At 37.5% G+C, this 23,411-nt stretch overlaps 1 protein-coding gene across 2 annotated transcripts in view; it reads left to right on the top strand.

The window, feature by feature from the left end:
- Positions 1-23,411, top strand: part of LOC140141376 (dnaJ homolog subfamily C member 14-like) — a 45,249-nt gene that overhangs the window by 5,760 nt on the left and 16,078 nt on the right. The window contains exons 1-6 of one of the 2 annotated variants that reach the window (XM_072163225.1): positions 7,011-7,139; positions 8,484-8,587; positions 16,251-16,486; positions 18,028-18,164; positions 21,860-21,928; positions 22,657-22,713. In XM_072163225.1, the coding sequence (XP_072019326.1) occupies positions 8,565-8,587; positions 16,251-16,486; positions 18,028-18,164; positions 21,860-21,928; positions 22,657-22,713 (522 nt within the window). In that variant the 5' untranslated portion in view covers positions 7,011-7,139; positions 8,484-8,564. Of the gene's footprint in view, positions 1-4,419; positions 7,140-8,483; positions 8,588-16,250; positions 16,487-18,027; positions 18,165-21,859; positions 21,929-22,656; positions 22,714-23,411 lie in introns of those variants that run through there. The other variant, XM_072163224.1, reaches the window with a different exon arrangement.

Genomic DNA, 23,411 nt, shown 5'->3' with positions numbered 1-23,411 from the left:
GTATCAAAAAATCGGGCATATGAAGTGCATGTCAAAATCTGAGGAATCAATAACTGTTGCTTTACTTTACCGCAGTTTGAACTTCGAAGTTCATATTCCATATTCTAGTGACTTGAATTTTCAGATCAGAAAAATTGGGAGGAAAATCGATATATATTGATTTTTATTGATATTGAGTGGCCGATATAATTTGGTGGGTTATTTAATCCTGATGTTTCAAATTTCTTAGGGAACAGGCTTATTTGATGGAGTATGATCTCCTGAGCATTTTGACACCATTTTCATCCAAATCGGCCAAAAAATGAGTTGGTGCCGGCCAAAACAAGTTTTTAGACAGGGGGTCTGAAAATTAATATTTTGACAATAATCATAATTATATGCCTAAATCTGTTAAAGTTGGTGCTGATTAGTATGTAATTGATGTCGAGAATTCTATTTATGAAAGTTGTTGTTTTACGTCCAAATATGGATGTGAGGGCGCTTTGCATAAAACACGCACACATTCTTTTCACAAGAAATTTTAATGATGCCAGTTAAAGATAATCACATGTGGCATATCCTCAAGAAATTTGGGCATTATATTGCTTTTCGTTTGACCGTGGCACCATTTTTCGTATTCCCAGGAAGCCTTCCATTGAATCGTACACGTTTTAAAGTGCATTGACCCCTGTACAGTTAAATGGGAGCATTCTATGAAATATTCAAATGGCTGCCAAAATCAAACCGTACTATGTAAACCGCTCAAATTTCTTGAGCAGGTACTAACTATGATTATCTTCATATACATCATTGAAATTTCTGTTTGAAAGATCGTTTGCATATTTTATGCAAAGCGCCCTCACATCCATATTTGGACGTAAAACAACCATTTTAAGAAAACGACAACTCCAATTTTAATGCAACTTTTGGAATGATGCAACAATGGAATTCTAGACATCAATTACATACAAATCAGCACCAACTTGAACAGATTTAGACATATAATAATGATTATTGTCAAAAATATTGATTTTCAGACCCCCCCTGTCCAATTACTTGTTTTACCCGGCACCAACTCATTTTTTGGCCGATTTGGATGAAAATGTCAAAATGGTGTCAAAATGCTCAGGAGATCATACTGCATCAAATAAGCCTGTTCCCTAAGAAATATGAAACATCACCCTTTTTAAAAGGCTATTTAACCTACCCTTAATCCTGAAATTGACAGTCCTTATGCATACATTGATTTAGACTTGGTACGAGTCTTTGGGCTTGATTGTCACAGCATACAATGTACAAAACACCTTTAATTAATTATGCATGTATTGCCAGTGACCATTATGTCTGTAATAGATGCCCTCTAATAAGCACCCCATAATTTTTTTGGGTGGTGTTCAAGGTCATATACTGAGGTCAAAGGTCATTTGAGGTCAACTTATAATTAAAATTTGGTGTGGTCTCATGAACAGTTCAAATCCTATTGCAACTATTATTATGTTTTGATGGATCCAAGTGTGTGAAAGGCTGAAAGTATTGGATCCAAAACATAATAATGATAAAATTGGATGCTTTACGCCAGTCAATGAATTTTGAAAAAAAGCAGGTGTGCTATAAATCGCACTCCTGGAAATAGTCAGGCGAGCTACAGGTGTGCTATCATTTGCACTCGGTAAGAAGTTTAGGTGGGCTATTTGAATTATTGCACTTGATATTCAGATAAGAAGCATTGGTGTGGAATGTGGGACTACAATGTATATATGGGCAATCAAACTTCTTACCAAGTTAAAATTATGCAAATTTCCTGGCACTGCCCCACGCACCCACTGCATGACATCGCGTGCACAGAACTGACGAATCGTGTGCGTAGGATCGGTGATATTTTTGTAAAATTTGGTAAGAAACACCTCGTGCATATTGTCCGTCTCCGTTTGAAAAACTGGATCCTCTGCAGTAAAATCCACCACAACCACTTGAAATAAGCTTCCAGCAAAGTCAGAAAAAATATACCATGTCCAACAAAAAATTATAACCAAAATTACAGATAAATGAAATTTGAGTATCTTCAGTCATCAAAATTTTTGCTCGTTTGACGCCAGAAAAAAGTCAATTTTCAAACGGCAATATTTTTCGAACGGAACCATTGATTTTCATTCCGTCTTTGCCAGGACCCAGCAGCCATCTTGAATATATATGAATATGCATATGTCTGAGCCCAGTAAGGTCAAAAATTCATTCATAAAACCATGTCGGGTTAATTGCAACGATTCTGATCGGCCGAATAAGACCACATGTTTGTGACGTGTTGGGTTCATGAATATTTAATGAGCAGCCCGCTCCTGTCTGACATGGTAAAAAAAGATAACGGGGATTACCAAAGTCCGATGCTATGCACTTTGCATGCTTAGTGGTGCCTGGCGTGCTAACTGGCTCCTTTTTTTCTAACTTCGTACAGCGTGAATGGGGGTAGTTCGTTCGTGGGATGGGCTTACTCAAACAACTCAAACACCAAACTTTCGACACGAATATCGTCCCGTCTGCCTCGGTTTTTTCAAACCCCATACATCATTAAGCTTGTAGGTTTTCCATGTCTTATACTGGACCCATTTGTTCTTTTTGTCCACCATGAATCCATGATGAGTAGTATAAACTGATATTTCTATCGGCAAACCTCGGTACAATTTTATCATAGCGCTACACTCACCGCTGACAGATCGCACGTGTGTAGGTCATGTCAAAATATTAAATCAGCCTTGTTCAGCTTCTAAATAATTATACAGTTCAGTTGAATGCATAAACATTACCTCATTTACTACGGTGGGCAATGGCATGTCACGGCTTTGTTGTGACATGAACAGCACGTTATCATATTTCGGTAGCGTGACCTCACAAGAAAGGTCAGCTAATTTACATATTAAATTGTCGAAAACGGCCAATCAGCGAGTAGAAAAGATATTGTTTGGGTCGTCACTTTTGTAAAGGCCATGACATCGATTTATTTTATGCAAATCACTTTCGGGAACCGCTGCAACTTTGGAAACTCCTTCAGGTGACAAGGTGCGCTATAAATCGCACTCGGTAAAGTGATTTAAGGTGTGCTCTATGCGCGCGATCGCACTCGCGCGCCTTAAAATGCATTGACTGCTTTACGCCCAATATTTATTGGTCTTGCTATGGGCTCAACTGATCCAATTTTATATCAAACTTGGGTCATATGGGAACCCTCATCTATTGGTGGTGTTCAAGGTCATATACTAAGGTCAAAGGTCATTTGAGGTCAATTTGTTAAATACCATTTAGACTTGGTTAAAATTTGGTCTCATATGAGCAGTTTAAATCCTAATGCAAACTTGGGCCATACATGTAGCTGCATTATGGGTACCTTCATGTACATGTATTTGTTGCACAGACTACTACACTACTACAGACTATGTATGAACAGTCAAAGTCCCTGTGCATTGTATGCTGTGAATTCTTGCATATTCATGAGGTTTGATCGCACCTTGTCTAACAATCACACCAGCATTGCTTGCCTCTATATGTGTCTTCGCATTTATGCGAAAAGACCGTAAAAATATCTTGTATGTGTGTAGCAGTTTCGCTTTGTCGCATTTCATGGAACAATCAGTCCTCAATCGAAAGTGATGCTGAGACTTTGACTGCTTGGACACGGTCTGTTATCTATTTCGTCCATGATTGGTGGTATCCAAGGTCACATACAGAGGTCAAAGGTCATTTGAGTTTATGTTTGCTTGTTAACCACTTGGCACTTATACAGATGACATTTAGCTGTTATAATCTTTGCCAATGTTTCTAGTTGTGGAATCGGGAGCAGTATCCATGGGTGTACCCAGGCAGTATATATGCATATAATACATTTCTTGTTCAATGCGGCAACAGCCAATATCGTTTCAAAACAGACTTGAGATGGCAATCTGCCTAGACGTTGAACACCTGATTGACCATGCTTTTATCTTTCTTATGTACTTTATATTCTTATGTACCTGTATATTATATTGTGTTTTTTAACCATGTGTACTTTTTAGTCTAGTAAATATTTACTATTCTATATCACTTCATTTTTTAATCTTGTTATATTATTTGGTTGTATTAAATGTTTGAAGCTTTTTTCACTGTTGGTATTTTATATAATTTTATGTAAAGCGCCCAGAGGCATTGGGTGCTTTAGAAATCTCTCTAAGTTTATTATTATTTTTCCAAGGTGTATTTTTGGCTCTTATTCGCACCTGTCCCATGCAGTACCGTTCCAGGTAGAAATGGCACAAAATATGTTTCCCTGTGCAATATGTACATGAAGAAAATGAACAATGTTGGGTTAATAAGAATGGGTGGAAACAAAATATAAATTCCCCTGTTGTGTTTTGAACACCCCCCAAATGTATCTCTGTGTATTATTTTTTTCCTATTACCTCCTATCTACAGGTCTAGCTTGGCTACAACTCCTTCCATTGCCAAAATGACACAACAGTATAACTTTGCCACTGGTAACCCAACTTCAGATTCCATTTCCAGTGTGCCTGAAGACTTCGATTTCATAAGCTCCCTCCTTGAAAATCGACCTCGCGTCCCCGAAAACTCGGCAGACAGACAACCCGCGGACGATGGTTGGCCGCAGAGGGTGCAAGATGTGAAAAGATCCAGCAACCCCATCTCCAACTATGGGATGCCAGATTCATATTCTAGCAGAGGATGGTCACCTATGGGGACAGAAAGAACCGAGTTTGGGGGAATCGGAGATCCTAGAACTTCAATGTATGGCTCCAGTTTTTGGGAGCCAGCAACTGAAAGCAACTCAGTTTTTCATGGTGCTACTACTACTACTACTGCAACTACTAACCCTGGTTTTGACACAGGTACACTAGGTTTTGTTGGCAGTAACCCTGGTTTGGAGAGTAACCTGAGTAGAATATGGAGTAGTGATGGCGCAATGAGTGGAAGCCGCATGCGATCAAGTACAGGAGGATCAGGTGTTGATTATGGGGCAGCAGCTACTGAGGGTAGAGACATGTATAAGTATGCCTGGAATGAATGGGATAAACATGTACCAGTCAGTCATAGCAACACGGCAAGTCCTGGCCACACAGCAAGTCCTGGCCACACATCAAGTCCTGATGTCAATGTAAAGCAGCAAAATCCCATAGGTATTAAAGGCAAGTACGGTGATGGCGATGTGGAAGACTTACGTGCTGCTTTCTTCAGTGGTGGAAAACGGAAGGACAGAGGAGAAAGCTCTGTAAGTGTTCAAAGTTCAACTAGTTGGCAGTCAAAAGGAAACCCAAGTGCAAAAGATGGTGGTTGTTCTAACTCAAGCAAAACATACTCCGATATTATGAAAGAAGGTCGACAACCTAACAAAACGACTCATGAAACAACAAGAAAAAATGCGACTCAACCCAAAGTGAAATCGAATATGAACCAAGGCTTCCCTGCATCTGTGAAGATACCAAGTCATTATCAACAGAGTGTCACTCCACCTCCTGGATTTGAGTCCAGCACCTTACATGTAGCACAAGGACCAGATTCTGAGTATGGTCTTGATGACTTCATGGGTACATCGGCCAAAGTCCAACGATGGCTGCAGCAAAGCCAGTCTCAAGGATCATCTGAGGTTGATGATCAGACCAATTTGACAAAAAGAAAGCGCACAAAGAAAAAGAAGAAATCAAAGAAACCAGATCCTCTCGCTGGAAGTGTGGCTTCTTTTATCAGAGACTGGAATTCAGGAACCAGTGAAAGCACAGATCCTTGTTCGCTTGAAGATCTGACAAAAATATCGGCCTCTTACAAAACAAGAACTCTACATACTCCTGACAATGTAAAACCAGCAAATGAAACTTGCAATAATACCAGTGAAACAGAGAGAAAAGATATTCCAATCAAGAAAGAGGATAAGGCCTTCTTTGATCCCAAAAGAATTTTCAAAGAAACAACAAAGAAACCAGAGGAGAAGGTAAAAGTCCAAACGAAAGCCAGCTTTGATGCAACACCTACGCAGGATTTCTTTGACCCAAAAAGGATCTTTCAGTCAAAGACAATGGAGAGTAAAGATGAGAATAAATCAAGGATAGGTGCTGATGATCCTGTACTTAGAATGACTAGTGATAGGAGCACATCAGATTACAACACTGATCAAGCAGCAAGGAAATCGCAACATAGTTTTACTAGAAGTGTGCCTGTACAACCAAATGAACCAAACCATGTGAACCGAGGCAAATACACCATCCCAGTAGAAGATATTGGTACTGATACCACCACTACCACCAACACAACAACATCATCATCATCATCTCCTAATCATACTGGTAATTCACTATGGAGAGAGCACTTGAGTGGATTAGGTGATAACAACAACAAAGAACCAATTAAGAACAATGCCAGTTATTATGGCACTTCCACCACTCCAGGGGTCCAGTCAGTGAAGCATAGCACAGTGACAGGACATCAGTCTTCAAGTGGGGCAAGACCAGACTTGTCTTCAGCTGAAAGTCAACATGCAAAGGCAAAATCTCCCTCAAGGTTTGTTCACAAAGATTTCATACCATCTAAAGGCAAGAAGGAAGAGGAAGAAATGCGCACTAGAAGTCAGAGCAGACGAGAGGCTCAGCAAGCCGCTTTTGAACACCACCACTTTGTGCCAGGAGCTAATGGAGATGGAATCCATTTTTCAAGTCGGAAGTTTTCACCTCATCAAGATTACTCATCAACTTCAAAGCCTTCAAGACATAAAACATTCAGCAATGATGAGAAAGACTCCCATACCAAAGACAGTTCAAGTGCAACATATAGCAACATCCCAGGTACGGAGAAGTTTAAAAGCAAAACTTCCAAGTCGCCTCCACAACAAACATCATCGTCATCATCCACCAAACATTCTGGAAGGAGTCAGAATGAGTCACAGCCAGGATGGAAAAAGAATAAGACAGCCAGGAGTCAGAAGTATGAATCAAGAACTGGCAAGCATGGAAGGGAGAAGAAAGACAAGTCTCATCATCACCATAGTTATGAGTCCCCACCAGCTGGTGACAATTGTAATGGCAGCGCAAGAACAAACCGACAAAAAGAGAGGGAGCAGAGAGGAGGAAGGAGTAGACAGGATTCAGAAGGGGCCAGAGGACCTGATAGTGTAGCTCATTATTACGATGGTGAGTGAGTCAGAGAAAATTCCTTTTTGTTTCTTTCTTTGTGTGTTTATATACATGTTGAGGGATTGAAAACAGGATGTATTTCTACATAAATGTGTAAAAATGATGATTTAAATTATTTGTGATTGAGAAAGAATAGACACCATGCAATAAATCAACAATTGAAATGGCAGCCATGTTGGAGGACACTTGCAACCCAACTTCAGAATGTTTATTTATTGAATGACATGTGACCTGCAATCAACCAATCATATGACATGGATCTACTTACAATGTAGGTGTCATATCATATGCAACTTTAATTTTTGTGCAAGTCAAGCTGTCAAATTGGGATCAAATTATGGTTTAAAAGGGAACAAACTAAAAGTGTGATGATGTCCTATAAATAAATAAAGTCCTAAAGGGGAGGGGGTCAGAAAGTCAGATTACATTTTTAAAAAGCTAGTCAAAATGTCTGTCAAAGGTGACCTTTTGAGTTGGAATTTTCAACATTTCACTCAACATTTCAGGGAGAGTGTCAGCTTCCTCATAAACAGACTTGTTTATAAGACATGGAACTTTTGGTTTGTTCCCTAAGAAATTAATTAATGTGAGAAGACAATGCTGGGGATATCCATCAACATGTTTAGAACAAATCATTATTTGCAATGTAACATACTGTTACAATGTTACATGTATGTTTTAATGAAATAAGCATGAGGTATTCTGTCGGTCCGTGCCACGTCACTTCCGGTTGATGATGCGACTCATCGAGTGAAAACATTCTATTTTGTTGATGATTTCTGTGATTCTGTCATTGGTGTTATGTAAATTTCGATCGCAAATAGTCAGTAGAATCAAACAACCGTTTCTAAGTCTTCAGAGTGGAAGAAGCTTACTTGATTTACCGTTTATATACTGACAAACTTCAAATTAAATTCCATGGTCGAGTGTCGTTTTTTCCAAAATTGAATGTCACTCCAACAACATCGCTACGTAGCCTCCTTCACAGCCGGTTTCTGTTGTTCATAACAAACCGTGAGCCACATGCAGTTTGGGCCCGAGACTAGAGATAGCCCGAATGTTGGACCGACAGAATATTATACAAATGACATAATTATACTTGCTGGCTACCACAAACTACCCATAATTCCAGTAAGTACACACAATGTATATTGTACGTATGTGCTACATGTATAAGCAGTGTTCTGAAATAATCAAAGTGTTTATGACAGGAATGGTGTACCAGAGGCTAAAGTTGTCCCTTTTTGCCAATCCTTTAGTGGAGCAGTTAGGCAAACTATTTTGTAAATCTGTGACCACTGGCCCTTTAATTTTGGTTCATGTTTTTATTTACTGCTGCAGGTGACCAGATTTACCAATGGATGAAGGCCATAGCACATTTTGCCACCTGGATTGTTGGGTTCATTATTTTTCTTCTTGGTTATGACTGCCTATCTGTTTAGCACGTAAGTATCTGGGCACTATCAGCCTGTAAGAACTATTTTGATTGGTTAAAAAGAGCGCTTTATCAATGCATTAATAAGCCAATCAAATTATATAATGTAGTCAATTGGGCTAAAGGGGCTTTATTTTGATTGGCTAACCAATCAGAGACAATGGTGTAGCCAGCACTTTTTCAGGGGGTGGGGAGCAAACTTTTAAGGGTGGCAATCTTTGACAAAAATGGGCTAAAAAGTACAAAAAACATCCCAAGGGGGGATATACCCCTTTCCCCCCTGGCTATGCCATTGATCTATGGGGTTATGGTGCAAGCAGGTTTTTTAACGCATTTTGCTGAAGGGGTATATTAATTTTTTTTTTGTATCTTTCCAGTGGTGAATGTTTCCTCTAAAAGGGTATACATTGCAATTGTGTATTAATTTGATATGGAAATAAATGATGAATGAATGAATGAATGAATTGTAAATTTGTAATTAACACGTTGCCCAGGGGGTATTTTTAAAGAATTCTTGAAACAATGTGTGTCTCAGTTTCATTGAATTCTTTTTCACCAGGGTGCTCAGGAATCTTGATGATAATAAACAAAATATTGGGTATTTCCAGAGATCCTATAATAATGAGATAAGACACTCTCTACAAACTGCCTATACCATGCTATACCGCAGTTGAAGACAGGCAATTCGCAAGCGCCGTCGCCGCCAAGTCTTACTACGAACGTGTAATGAGAAGATACCATAGAGTCCTACATAGAGGTCTGAGGAAGAGACGGTCCCAATTGACCTACCTTGACCTATAATTAATCAGAGAATCACATTTTTGTACCGCTCACAAAACAAAGAGTATAAGTCCGCCCACCGCTGTCAATCATTATAATGAACAAATAAACAAGCTCTGGCAATGACGTAATCCTAATTATAAATGAGAAAATCACATTGTACATGTACTGTCTGCTGTACTAGATGTCTTCCAACAAGTGCCGGAGTGTCACGGTCCTGGTATTTCTAAGATCAAATCATGCAATATTTGAACTCGTACTTTTTCAAGATTTTTTACACATTGGAATTTGGACGCAAATTGGGTAAATGTGTACGCTATTTGTTCGTTAATGAAAACACTGGGCGCAAGAAAAATTGTTCCCACTCTATTGAGCATACTGACAGTATATCAGCTCCGAAAATCATACATGTATTGAATATAGCATACATGTATGATATATTTCCTTGATTTTGTAACACATAACAGATCTGCCGCTTTCAGTTTTAGCCTGAAAGCAGGTTATTTTAAAGTTAAAATTTCCTGGCTTTTATTTATTTTCAGCACATTTAGGGAAGTAGTTGTTTAATAATTGCTGTATAATTATTCAACTTGTTTAAATCATCTTTTGAAATGGAACCAGAGGATGATTTAAGGAAGCCCCATCATGCACTGTAAAAGTGTTATCACTAGAGTTTCAACTGCCACTTTACTTCTCAAATCCCATTGAACTCTGTGCAAAAGATGTTGTTTTAGAATTGCCCGTGTGTCATTATTACTTGGTCGATTTCAGATCTAAAGTGATGTATGCATGAAGGATAATTCACACTTTCTGTAGATAACATAAAATGTGAAATCGACCAACTTTTTGAAGGGTTTTTATTGTAAATATATCTGTCCCAATTCAAATTTAACCATGCACATGTGTATGCAGTGGGCGGACAGTGGTGTCATGTTCACTCACACAGCTGTGCTAACCGCAAGACTTGCTGGGAAGTGCTTAAATCATCCTCTGAAATGGAACATATACATGTGACATGATCAGAGGAAATGAGTGATATCGCTTACATGTATATATTGATTTAGAGTCAAGGGCCAAAAAAGGTACTCAAATTAAAATTAAATATGCTTGGCATTGGAAGCATTTCACTTTGATCATTTCGTTTGAGAGTCTCAATTTTCATTATTGACTGAGTTTGAGTCAAAAAAAAGAAAAGAAAATAGGGATGACATTCTGCATTGAATTTCAAAATCACAAGCTTTGAGCCCAGAGGAGGCTTAAAGGTATTCCTACAATGCACTATGATTGGGAAATTTGATCAATATAACCTAATTTTAAAGGCAAAGTCCCCATTGCCACACACACAAAATGGTAATTCTAAAACTGCAGCCAACGAGCTAATAGTTGAGACTTAGGACTGATATTTGATTTTCTGACAGGAAACATTCATATTGTCCCACTGCATTAATTTTATTCCTACATTGTAAGTCTTGATGTTTTGAATGTTAAATAATAGGATGAAAACACCAGATATTTGCACACAATCCCAATGCAAGGCGTGATCAACTGTACCACATGTGTACAAAAGCCAGACATACAAGGTCAGAAACCCCATTGGCTACGGCCTTGGACTCATAATCTGAGAGCTTGCTTGACGTGCGTTGGTTCGAGTCCCCGTCCCACCACCGTGTTTGCGCCCTTGGGCAAGGCGCTGCCTCGCTTGCCTCACCCCACCCAGGTGCAATGGGAAGCTGTCAGGGGTAGTCACAGTCGTTGTACTGATGAACCCTGCGCCAATTGTAGGCTGCAAACGTGGTTCTGACATATTCTAATGACGGCGGAATAAATGTAAAGCGCTTTGAGGCTGTTTACGGCATAAAGCGCTATATAAATATCTACATTTTTTTTTTTTTAATGTCTTTAAACATCCTCTGCTTTGAGCCATACTGGATTGTTTTGACTAATCCATAGATTCTGCTTAATTAATTAAAACATATTGTTATATTAAACCAGTGATTTTTTTCAATAAAATAGCAAGTACAATATAAAATTTGGAAAGGTAATAAAACTGACAATATTGCTGTTAAAACTGTTGTGCAGCTGCTGGAGCAATAATTATGCAACATGTTATTCTCTGAAAAACTCTCATACATGTACATGTGTTGCATGTGGTAGGCATGTGGTGCAAAGGGAATCCCCTAGCAAGAACTTGGATTTCAAATCTCATGTTGAAACTCAAAATACACAATTGATGCAAAGGTCAAGTAGTACATGTACACATAGCTAAATAGTAAAAAAATATAGTAAAGTAATATTCAGATTTCCTTTTACAAATTACGTGTACTGCTAGCCGTCCAGCGTATTATTATTTTGCATAAGGTCCAATGCACGCGCTTGACGCCGCCAGGCGATACTGCGATGGTTATGCTGTCAAAGGAAATCTGAATACCGTACCGTATTGTTTGTAATAAACGCCCCGGGGGCGTTGCATTTTTCCAAAAGGGGGGCGTTTATTGGAAGTGAATTGTCAGTGAAAAAAGCTTAAAAATCGTGTTCAATTTCCGATGGTGCTCCTATTAAAAGGAGGATTTACACTATACATGATGGCGGCGCCCACGGAAAATGATATTTTCGTGGGGAATACAACAAAATTACACCTGTAAGTGCATGGAATTAGTGAAATTCTACCATAATTAGGCAATGAAATGGATGGGAGTTGAGTCATAATAGGTTTTGTCCATTCAATTTAGCGATCGTGACTGACATAACTGATGCAAGTTTTAAGCTTTACCTACACGATATGTCATGGAAATGTTCGCATTTTTGTCAATTTTTCACAGAAAAATTGGAGGGGGGCGTTTATTTAAGGGGGAGCGTTTATTACAAACAATACGGTATTACTTTAGGTAGCAAACTTGAGAAATGAGCAAATAGTGTTCTACCAGGTAAACCCCATATTGCAATGCTGGCAGACCAAAAAGAAGATCAGGAATACTGTAAAAGTTTGAAATTTGTATGCTTTCATTCCAAGCATCTACATGTACTGCAAAAATAACAATGTGCTTATACATGTTTATTCCTTCTGTGTATCTATTGGTTATTGTAAAGAAGCTTAGAATTGTGATTTAAACTAGTGGAAAGGGTACAAATGGGCACAGTGCAAAAATTAATCACATAAATATTTCCACTTTAAGGAATCCAAAATGAGCGTTTATTGCGTTTCGACAGTATTTTTTGTGGGACATGAGAGCACCTCAGACCTATCGAATTGCATTCTGAATACGAAGCATGTCTTTCCGATACCAAATAATTTTAATTTTTTTTAAAATCACAATATAATACAAATTTTATGACAAATTATACAAATTTGATATTTTTCAAATTTTGATATATAACAGTCCCGAAGTAAATTATATAAATCTAATGATATATTCTTAAAGTGTATGTAGCAGGAGGAATGTTAGCGGTCAATTGAAAATTTTGACCTTTCATATTGAAGATATGGATTTTTTTCCCAAAAAGACCTAATTTTTTTGGTGTTTTGGGGAAAAAATCCATATCTTCAATCTAAAGGTCAAAATTTTCAATTGATCGTCGGCTTTTCATCCCACCTACATACACTTTTAGTATAAATCATCAGATTTATAAAGTTTACTTCAAGTACAGTTAAGGCGTACTACACCCATATATTGGCTTGATTGGTCTAAAAAAATATTTTTTCATTTATAGCTAGGCGATATATGCACGGATCATGTGAAATTAAAAAAATTATGAAAAAACATCGTTTTTCACCTATTTGTCTTAAAAGTTGATTGGTTGATAAGGACGCTTATTCATCCCTTTTTAAGGGATTTTTTATTCAGCGAGAGTACGTAGTCAATCTTCATAGGGATGGGCGATACCAGCTTTTGGTACCCATTGTCGAACTAGAGCAGTCAGGGGTTTGAGTCGAATTTGTAGAAAAATAAAACAAAATGAAAAAAAAAATGGTCATGGAGCGCTTTATGCTTATGACATGACAGAGGGGTTGTCTGAGGAGGGTGTTCCCCCTCAGAAAAAAAAAAAAAACGTGTGCAAAATGAAGATCTAATTGAAGCGATTTGGTGGACAATTTTGGCACTATTATGCCAAGGCCTATATACTAGTGTAAAATTTTAGTTTGGCGGCCGAAAATTTGTGAGAGCCTTTCGTGGACAAGTTTCAATTCCCTATTATCGTAGGGCCTATAAATTGTTTTAAACATAAATCGCTGAAAGCAGAAGAGAAAATGGCCACTTGTATATCGATTGCGCAGGGGAGGGTCAAATGAAGACTAAATTGAAGTGATTTGGTGGACCATTTTGGTACTAGTGTGTAAAATTTTAGTTTGAAAAAGCCGCAAATTTGTAAAATGATGGTCCATGAAACCTTCCTTGGACAAGTTTTCCTGTAAGCCTATACCGCAAATTGGGCTTAAATTTGCAAATGTTGGAAGAAGAGCGAAAATGATCATATGTTTATCCACTACACAGGGGGAGTCTGAGGGGATGTTCCCCCTGAGAAGTTTGAAAAATTTGCAAAATGAAGGTCGAATTGAAGCCATTCGGTGCATTGTTTTTACACTACTATTTGAATCAATTGCTTTAAACAGAAAAAAGGGCCCGAAATCAATTTGCAAAACTTGAGATTCAAGTGGCAATTACTAAAACATGCATAAATCGATGAAGTCGTTATGGAGTCCGTCTTAATTTTTGACTTTGGTGGCAAAATGTGAGGGGCCCTGCATATCGGCGGACCCAGTAATTTTCACGTGCTTTTAGGACGAGGACCCGCCTTCAAGCAATGCCTAGTCGCAGGCCTCTATAGGACCTACTTCCAATCGTCCCGACTGTGCGGTTATTTACACATGGGCCTACTCAATTACGTGCAATTTAGTTTCTCTCCTCCTTTCCTCCATTTTCTCTTCTCTTTTTCTCCTTTCTTCCCCTTCTCTTCTCTTTATTTATTTATTGGGGGGGGGGGGGGCGCCAGCCACCTGAATCCGCGCCTTAATTGAGTCCATGTGTAGGCCTATGTTGGGGATTGGAGGGGGGTAGGCCTACTGAGGCCTACCACATTTAATAACGAACTTACTTACTCTTTGTGGGATTTCGAATCGCAACCATTAATTAATGAAACAAAGCTTATTTTTGACTCAGAGTTTAAATTTAAGATGCTAGCCCAAGTCAATAACTTTGCACATTCTTCGGGTTACTTTGTTTCCACTCTTGTTAAAAGAAGACATAAAACCTGATGATCAGCTGACTCTTTCTGTTGACAATTTAAGTTTAAAACATTATTAACACAATTTTTGTGTTGAAATTAATTGTAAACATTAAACAAAACCAATACATTGGCTATAGTTTCAAATCTTTCATAACATATAACCGTGGTGTTTGTAAAATATTTTGTAAAAGATTTGCAATTAGGCCTACTTTGATTGGATTCGAACATTGCAACTTTACAATGCTCAAGAACACGAAAACTTCGGGTGTGTGAAACATTGTTAAAAATTGTATGAAATGAGGATTCCTAGCGTAAACTAGTTTCTATACACTTTTAAATGTGAATGATAGGAGGTCTGTAGGCTAAAGGGGGCCCCGAAAAATTTTTGTGATGAATTTTTTTTGCTTCAGCCCCCCCCCCCCAGCAAGTGTTTGTGAACGGTCGACGGTCCCTATAGGCCTACCACACACAATTTATTCGCTACCTGAATTCGCTAATAGAGAATGAAAGATTTTTTATTTAATATTTGTTTTCAATTTTCGAATAATTATTTTTGTTTTCAATAGGCCTACGTTCCATAAAAATAAAAGTATTTTATCGGAAATTGAACGATACCAAAATGGTATCGAATCGCCCACCGCTAGAAAAACCAAATCATGGCGTCTATACAAAAATGTATGCGGAAGTCTTTCGCAAGTTTAATACAGTGAGTTTCATGGATTTATACTGGATATATAATGGATTTTCTTAAAGTGGAATGATTTCAGCATGCGGTACAGGTAAGTGATTTAAACTGTTAATACACGTGAACTAGTAGGGTGTCCCATTTAGCTGTTATCATTGTGAACATACCGATTCACATTACAAATGCATTATAAATCATGTTTTGTAAGCTTCCCGTATGTCCTCAGAAAACTGAGCAAAAAATCACCTAATACTGAAAACCAAGGCATTTACTGTTCTTTAATTTCAACCTTATCAAACCTGAAACAAATATGCTGCCTTGCGAACACAAATTTTGCATATCATTGTCAACTAAAAGGGGAAATAAGTTTAATTTCATTGATAACATGAAATTGATGCATATTAATGTTTTCAAAGCTGTGCATAATTAATTAATTTCCCCCAAAAAATAATTTTTATACTTTAAGGGTCTGTCACAAATGCTTAACAAGTGTGAGTGATTGGATTAACGGTATCAATTCTGAAATTCTAAAGAAACTCGATTTTGTGAATCGAGGTCTATGTACCTCTTCCGAGCTTCTACCTTTAAAAGCATGTAAGCTACATTGATACCGATGCCACCAATAGAACGAGAAGATTTGCCCCTTCATTTTGCATACCACTTTGACCAATTTTTTTTTCTCATTTCTCCACAAAATGCAGAAAACCCGCAAAAAAATCCAATGGGTGTAGTACCCCCTTAAATATCAAAAATATCAATTTTTAATGATTTGCCATAAAATGTGTATTAAATTGCAATTTCAAAAATCAAAATTATTTGATTTCAGAATGACATTCTTCGTATTCAGAATGCAATTCGATATGTCTGATGTGCTCTAATGTCCCAAAATAAATACTGTCCAAACGTTCATACCCCAGCCCTTAAGGAAAGTAATCAGTTTGATCTATTTTTGTATTTTTCAATTTGTTCATCTTCTTTTTTTCAGATGTAAAGTTTGGATAGAATACATTCTACACATACTCAATGAGCTGTGGAAATCTATTGCTGAAATACTAGGCTTCAATGATCCTAATAGATCACTGCGATGGTGGAATTCCTGGCCTGGATGGTTCAAGAAGAGTAAAGATGATTCCCATGGTCACAGTCATCATGGCAGCGATGGTTGCGGATGTAAAAAAGGACGCGGAAAACATGCAGAATTTGTGGAATTACCTTTAGCAAGTAAGAAATTATATAATATTTGTATTTGGCCATCTTTATTTAATAGTTCGTCTCAAAGCTTCCGCGTGCATTAGATTGAGTCAATTTCAGTTTTTTTTCCAAATCCACCACACAAAAATATCACGCCCCCCGATCACGCCTGACATTGTCAGACGTCAAAATAGCCTAAATCGTAAATCTCACAATAAAACAACCTTGACAGATGAAAAGGTGGTCTATTCTTGACTCAAAAAGCTTGGCCCACAGATAAAAGTATTAAAGTAAAATTTTTTTTTCAAAGTCGCATTCAGTATTACGTTTTCAACTTCGGAAGAACTTTTTTTTTAAACAAACTATTAATTAAAGATTGCCTTATAAGAAAATTGTTTTGAGATTGTTTGACGTAATAGCCCCATGCTGAAGTGTCAAGATATCCTGACAAACATGAAATATTACCATGGATGTCACTGAGGATTTCATCAATTTACTAAATTTGCATGCTCAGTGAGCATTGCTCACAAATATTTCTTTTTCCTGCAGGCCTGTAAGAATATCATAATGATGCTTCTTTTCAAATAGCAAATATTTTGTGCAGTAAAAATATGGGAAATACAGTAGTCGTGCTTTTAGGTATTGTTGCAGCAGCAATTTTCTTACAGCATCATCCTGCTGCAGCAAAACTAGACTATTTTAACCCTCTTCGCGCCGGTGTCGACTGCAGACGACATGTTTAAAATTTTTTTTTTTAATTCAAAAATTTCCGAAATGTAAATTTTCATTACCACATTTGGAATCAGCATGAAAAATGCATGGGAATGAGTACAAACAAGCCTAGTATTAGTTCAGTGGTTCTTTAGATAGCTCTTGATATTTTGAGAAAATATCTCAAAATTTGGACTTTTTATGTTGAAGCCTATGGCTAGCACGCAGAGCATTAAGCTTGATATCCCATTCATGACTGACTATTATTACCCTACTCTGATTGGCTCAATACACATACCCTCTTTGTAACCAATCCAAATACATGTTGGAGGCTAATAATACAGCTGGTAGAGCCGGCCTGTGGAGGTCATGGTTAATAATCTCTTGATCTACATGTAGTTCCCATTTCAAAGTGATATAAAATTGGCTCAAGTTTGGGTGCTTGGGTTAATTTTTTGCTTATTCAATTACTCAAAATCATTTTGGCCATTTTGTAATGCTTTTATTTTATTACAAGTAATATGGGTTTATTTGGTTTATTTTTTGCTTATTTAATTACTCAAAACCATTTTGGCCATTTTGTAATTATCACAAGTAATATGGGAGACAAGGTGGATCAGCACACTCGGGGAAGGAAACCCAGTTTTAGATGCTGGACTGAGGATTTCAAAGTACTCAGGGAAATCCTGAGAGACTGAGTATGGACTGGAAATCAAATGTGCATAGTTGTCTGGGAATGGCCAGGGCTCGAACCAGGGACGACAGTGCTGCAAAGCATGAACAGAATTGCTACGATAACCCGCTCCTTCAATATAAAACTGACAGGAATATATTATAACTGTTTGTTTATTTGTTTGCAGGTTCTGAAGCCATAGCTAGAATCATGGCGTGTGATCCAGATGACGCTTACGCTGTTTTAGGAGTAGGTGATGCTGCCTCTGATGACGACATTAAGAAATATTATAGAAAACAGTGTGTTATGGTCCACCCTGATAAAGTAAGTGTCCTAAATACTGTGTAATGCGTTATTTTTGTGGGACTAATTTCGCAAAAAATGTAATTGTTCTAAAAACAGTTTTCCGGTTAATTTCATTCTTGGTTGTGGTTTTGATGTTGTTTGGTGTCCATAGTTTTGTTTTTGATAGATTTTGCTTCTCAAGATCACCAATAGAGGCCCTGCATGAAATTATTGATTGGCTCCAAACAAAGGATTTGAGCCGGTGTCCTTCACCGTAGTTATGGCAGAGTGCAGTCCATTCAATCAAATGTTGTCATCAACCTATTTGATCATAGTGCAGGGTTATGTGTGTGAGACGAACTGTCACGGTAGATTGCAATCATGCTTTTGTGGAATGCATTTGAGTAGTCCGCCATATTTACGGCATGATACGTCACATGCAAGGCCTCTATTTTAAAAATATGTTGAGATATGGAAGGTCAAAGTTTATATAGAGGTCAAAATTCAAGCTGCTTAAATGCTGTAGGAAAGTTCAATTACTTATTTCTCTTGTCATAGCGATCAAAAAAAAAAAATTCCCTGATTTTTATAAAAATAGTCTCAAATTGTTCATCTTCTCATCTTTGCTTATAACTTTAGAATGGTAGGTCACTGATAGGTAAAGGTATACTTTTTTCTGGACCGATATGACAAGCAGAATAATTTGGTGAATTTTCCAACAGCATTTAAGCAGTTTAAATTTTGACCTCTATATGAACTTTGACCTTCCATATCTCAACATGCTTAATGGCTAATGCTGACTTATTTTTGAAATTGGTGGTCTTGAGAAGCAAAATCCATCAAAAAACAAAACTATGGACACCAAAATAAGCTTCTGTTAAAAAATTATGTTTGGCAGCCAGACTACCTGTTGAAGCATGAAAAGCACGAAAAATTAAACCTCTGTGAAAATTTGTTGTTAAACAGTAATATATATAAGACTACTAGGGATATGCAGAGGATGATTTAAACACTCACTGATGAGTGAACTTGCCAACCATCTTAATGTTGTGATCAAACTAGGCCATATTTTCCCGGTGGGGTCACTCAACTTGCAATACTGACCGCACGATCGTTACCAAAATCGTGGAAAAAGGGGTCATTTTTAGGGCTTGTCCACGGACAAAATTGTCTGTGAAATTGGAAAATAGGGGTGTTTTATTGCACAAATGTAAAAAAAAAAAAAAAAAGGGGGTTCTTATTGTTTTCTCCCGATCACGTGGATAGCTGGCCAGATAAAGAAAAAAAAATTTGGTTTCCTACTTCGTACTCATCCCAAATTTTGCAATAGCCAATTTATATGCGAGGGGTACTACATGTACTTGAATTTTTGTGATGGAAAAAACTATTCATAAAATCCTCGTCCTTGAAATGTTGAAATAGGATCAAAATAGCAAATGTGTCCTCGAAATCTAAAAAATAGGGGTGTTTTAGAGTACCATTTTGTCCTTGTTTTAGAGTAAAAAAGGGGGTAAAATGTCATGATTTGTCCTTGAAATCGACTGCAAAAGGGGGTAATTTGTACTTGTGGTAACGGTCCTATGTGTCCCCCCTGCCAGGGAGTGACCCCACCGGGCATATTTTAAAAGTGGGTCTTCTGATTGTATCACATTGTGTTTTCTACCTCACATTGAGGCCCAAGTTTGGAATATATTAATTGATACACCTCAGCTGATAAAAAAAAGTTGAATAACAGCAATGAAAATATATTAATTGATACACCTCAGCTTTTTATTATAGGTTTTCTCAGTTAATTTAACACATTTTTTGTTATATTTAATACATATGAATTTATTTGACCCAAAGACGAAATTTAAGTTTACAAACAGACACTTTTAAATTTTATGGACGAATTCAAACTTAACGGGATATTAAATATAACAAAAAATGTGTTAAATTAACTGAGAAAACCTATATTACTAGTGAATATTAAAATGTGTCAAATTCCTCAAGTTAAAGGAAATAAAATAAAATATTACCAAGATTACTTATTATCAGATCAATTTTTACATTAGCATTTAAGTTAATTAATTGGAAATGTTGCAATGATGCAAACAAGATGACAGACCATTTGAAAAACATAAACAGATCCAATATTGATTACGGTACTTAAATTGTCACATTGACTTATAAAACAATGGAACAAAGAAAACAAGTGGAAAACATGCTATACATGTACATGTAGGTGAGTCATCCAGGGCAAATATCCAAAGTTCACTGCATGTATATGTACTATAAGCAGCCTATAAATAAACTGTGCCATGGTTGGGTCAAGTTCACTCAAAGTGTGAAAACTAACATAGTTGTGGTTCTGTATGTGGAATTCAAAGTAAGATACCAGTCGGGCTTAGAACAAAATGTTCTATTTCCTGGGAAGTTTTGAAGTAGTCATATTTCGCAGAATGATATATTGTAGGATCTATTTTATTTGAGGAAGGACATTTTCCCTCCAAATGGCAAAATTTCCTTCGAAATGGTAAATTCATTTGGCAAACATTTGAATACACTTACCATTGTATGTTTGCAGTACTGGTCTCTTGAAGAGTTGAAGCACAAAATGCAACAGTCCCATGTTATGCCTGGTGTTATTTGTGAATATTATAGTAATATTGATATAGTTACAGGTTATTGACTATATATACTGGATTTGATTTTGTGTAGTTCAAACAAATGACAAAGATCAATGCACACATGGTGTAATTTTTACAGAAAAATTTTGGAGTCATGCATTGTGATGAAATTTTTTTTTACAAATGCATTGATATATGTCATTTGAATGTCAAAAATTCATATATCTAATCATTAGGGGTGGTGCAATAATTATGTGTACCCCCGGGGGGGGTGAATTCTCAAAATGGTCTGCCAAAAATCGCTGTCTCTCTGGCCGTGCTAAAAAATCTTTTGTCATTTCTTCGACGTGTAAAAACCTTTGCCCCCCCTTTGATGTGCCAAAAATCTTTGCCCCCCTTACACATGCAAGATTTTGGGGAACCCGAATTTAAAACCTTAAATTGTCTTATCATATAGTGCGAAAGAGCGTAGCAGGAAATTTTGCATATTTGGACGTGTTCGTGACGTTTTCCTAGGCCTTTTTCGGGCGTAATATAGAACGGTGCCCAAAATATCTGTGCCAAAAATTGCTTGCCCCCCTTCGACATGCCAAAAATCGCTTGACCCCCCCCTTTTGACCTGCCAAAAATGCTTGCCCCCCCCTTTTGGCCTGCCAAAAATCTTTGCCCCCCTATAATTCACCCCGGGGTACACATAATTATTGCACCACCCTTAAATTTAAGATGTTTTAATTGCCTTTTAAATGTTAAGATCGTCACCCCCCAAAAAAAAAAAATTCTAAACAGCTGCTGATGCTGATTCAGGATGATTAAAATATGGGTGGGGGAGGAGCTGATTTTGCCAATAAATATGTGGAGTGGGATGGTGTACCCCTTGAATCTGCTACTGATAAATGGCTCAAAAGAGTCCTGACCTGCAATTAAATTGAAGCCATTATTGCTGCCTAGGAAGTATGTGAGTGTAAATCTTTGAAATGAATCAAAGCATAGCTAGAGTGCGGGCATATATTTTCCCTTGATATTTGGGTCGGTGTCAGACTCCATAAGAAGCTGACCCTATATATAGGTATGTATAGTTGAACATCCTTAAATGCTGATTGAGTTTGTGTATTGTGTTTATTGCAGTGCAATCTACGTCATGCAAACGACGCATTCCAAATGCTACAGAAAGGCTATGAAACATTGACTGATCCTGTAAGTATTGCGCCATTTGTAATTGGTTTTGATTTGTTCAGGTTTGACAAATAATTGACATTGAGGCAACTATTTTGTATGTGGTATCTTTAATTATTGGTTAATACATGCGTATCACTTGCTGGGAGTGAAATTGTACAAAATAATGCATACGTACTGAGATGTCGATGCGTCTAATGCACAAGCCCGAGTGCATTAGACGCATCGACATCTCAGTACAAGTGCATTATTTTGTACAAGTGCATTATTTTGTACAATTTCTCGAGCAACAAGTAATACGCATTTATTAACCTATTTCATACCCGAGAAAAAATCATGATATTTTTGCAATTTTTATAACAAAATTGTCACTAAATTGTTGGAAAATGCAAGCAAATATAAATGCAACAACCCTCAAGTAAAATGAACATGTCCGAAAGTACTGCGTCTACTACGCGGAGTGCGCGCCCGTGCAATTGTACAACATTTATGCACGGCTAGTAATTTACTAACGTTTGCTCTGATTGGTTCTCACTATCTAGGAGGGTATGAAACATGTTTATATGCCAGCACTTTGAATAAATACTCACAGTTTAAAGCATCTCCCAGTGAGATGTACACATACATCACTAGCTGGAGTAAAAGTGATATAGTATAATGAATGTAATAGAATACAAGGCCTTTAAAAATATTTCAGTGAAAAAACAAGTGTTTGAATCAACTTGTTAAATTTTGATGATTTCCCACAGGTTAAACGTTATGACTTGGATAGACAACGGGCTTCCGCTTGCGAGGCTGAAGATATGGTAAGTTGTAGGAATACCGTGTTTAGAACTTGCAAGGACAATTTCTCTGTCTGTGTATTGGTATGTTTCAGATCTATTTTATGTAAGATAAACTTTTGTTCAGTAGAAACAGCAGCATTTCTGCCATTAGCCAGCTAATAGTGATGAGTTTTTATTGGAATATATCCTTCTAGATGAAGGATTAAGCTTCAGAATTTGTCAGCTACATGTAGTATCAATAGGAAAACATAGTTCCACCTGAATATGCATGACAGTTATCTATTGTCCTACAAAATGCACACCAGCTTGTGCCCACCAGATCTGAAGGCGCTGCTCCCAAAGCCATTTGTAGTCAGAAGAGCTACCTGCTCCAGCTTGTCCATGTCTTGCCATCAGGGGTAGCGCTAGAACTAAACACTCGAGTGTCCGCAGGGACCCCCGAACTTGCAAAAAAATAAAAAAGTAGGGGTCCGGAGTAGAGTTTGGTGAGTCCCAGTTGCACAAATGCAGCATAAATAGTATATCTGCAATAGCGCTTAGATTGAAAAACCGGGGTCTGCAGGGACCCCTGAACTTGCAGAAAATTTAAAAACAGGGGTCCCAACTCTATTTTGGTGGGTCCGGGACCCCAAAAAGCAACTTAGCGCTACCCTTGCTTGCCATTCTCTAACAGTACCAGTTTCTAGAACCATACTGGCAGGACCTTCATCCACACTGCA

The sequence above is a fragment of the Amphiura filiformis genome, chromosome 19 (genome assembly GCF_039555335.1).
Source record: "Amphiura filiformis chromosome 19, Afil_fr2py, whole genome shotgun sequence".
Classification (NCBI taxonomy): domain Eukaryota; kingdom Metazoa; phylum Echinodermata; class Ophiuroidea; order Amphilepidida; family Amphiuridae; genus Amphiura; species Amphiura filiformis.
Note: the sequence above shows the minus strand (reverse complement) of the source record. Positions and strands in the feature narration are given on the sequence as shown.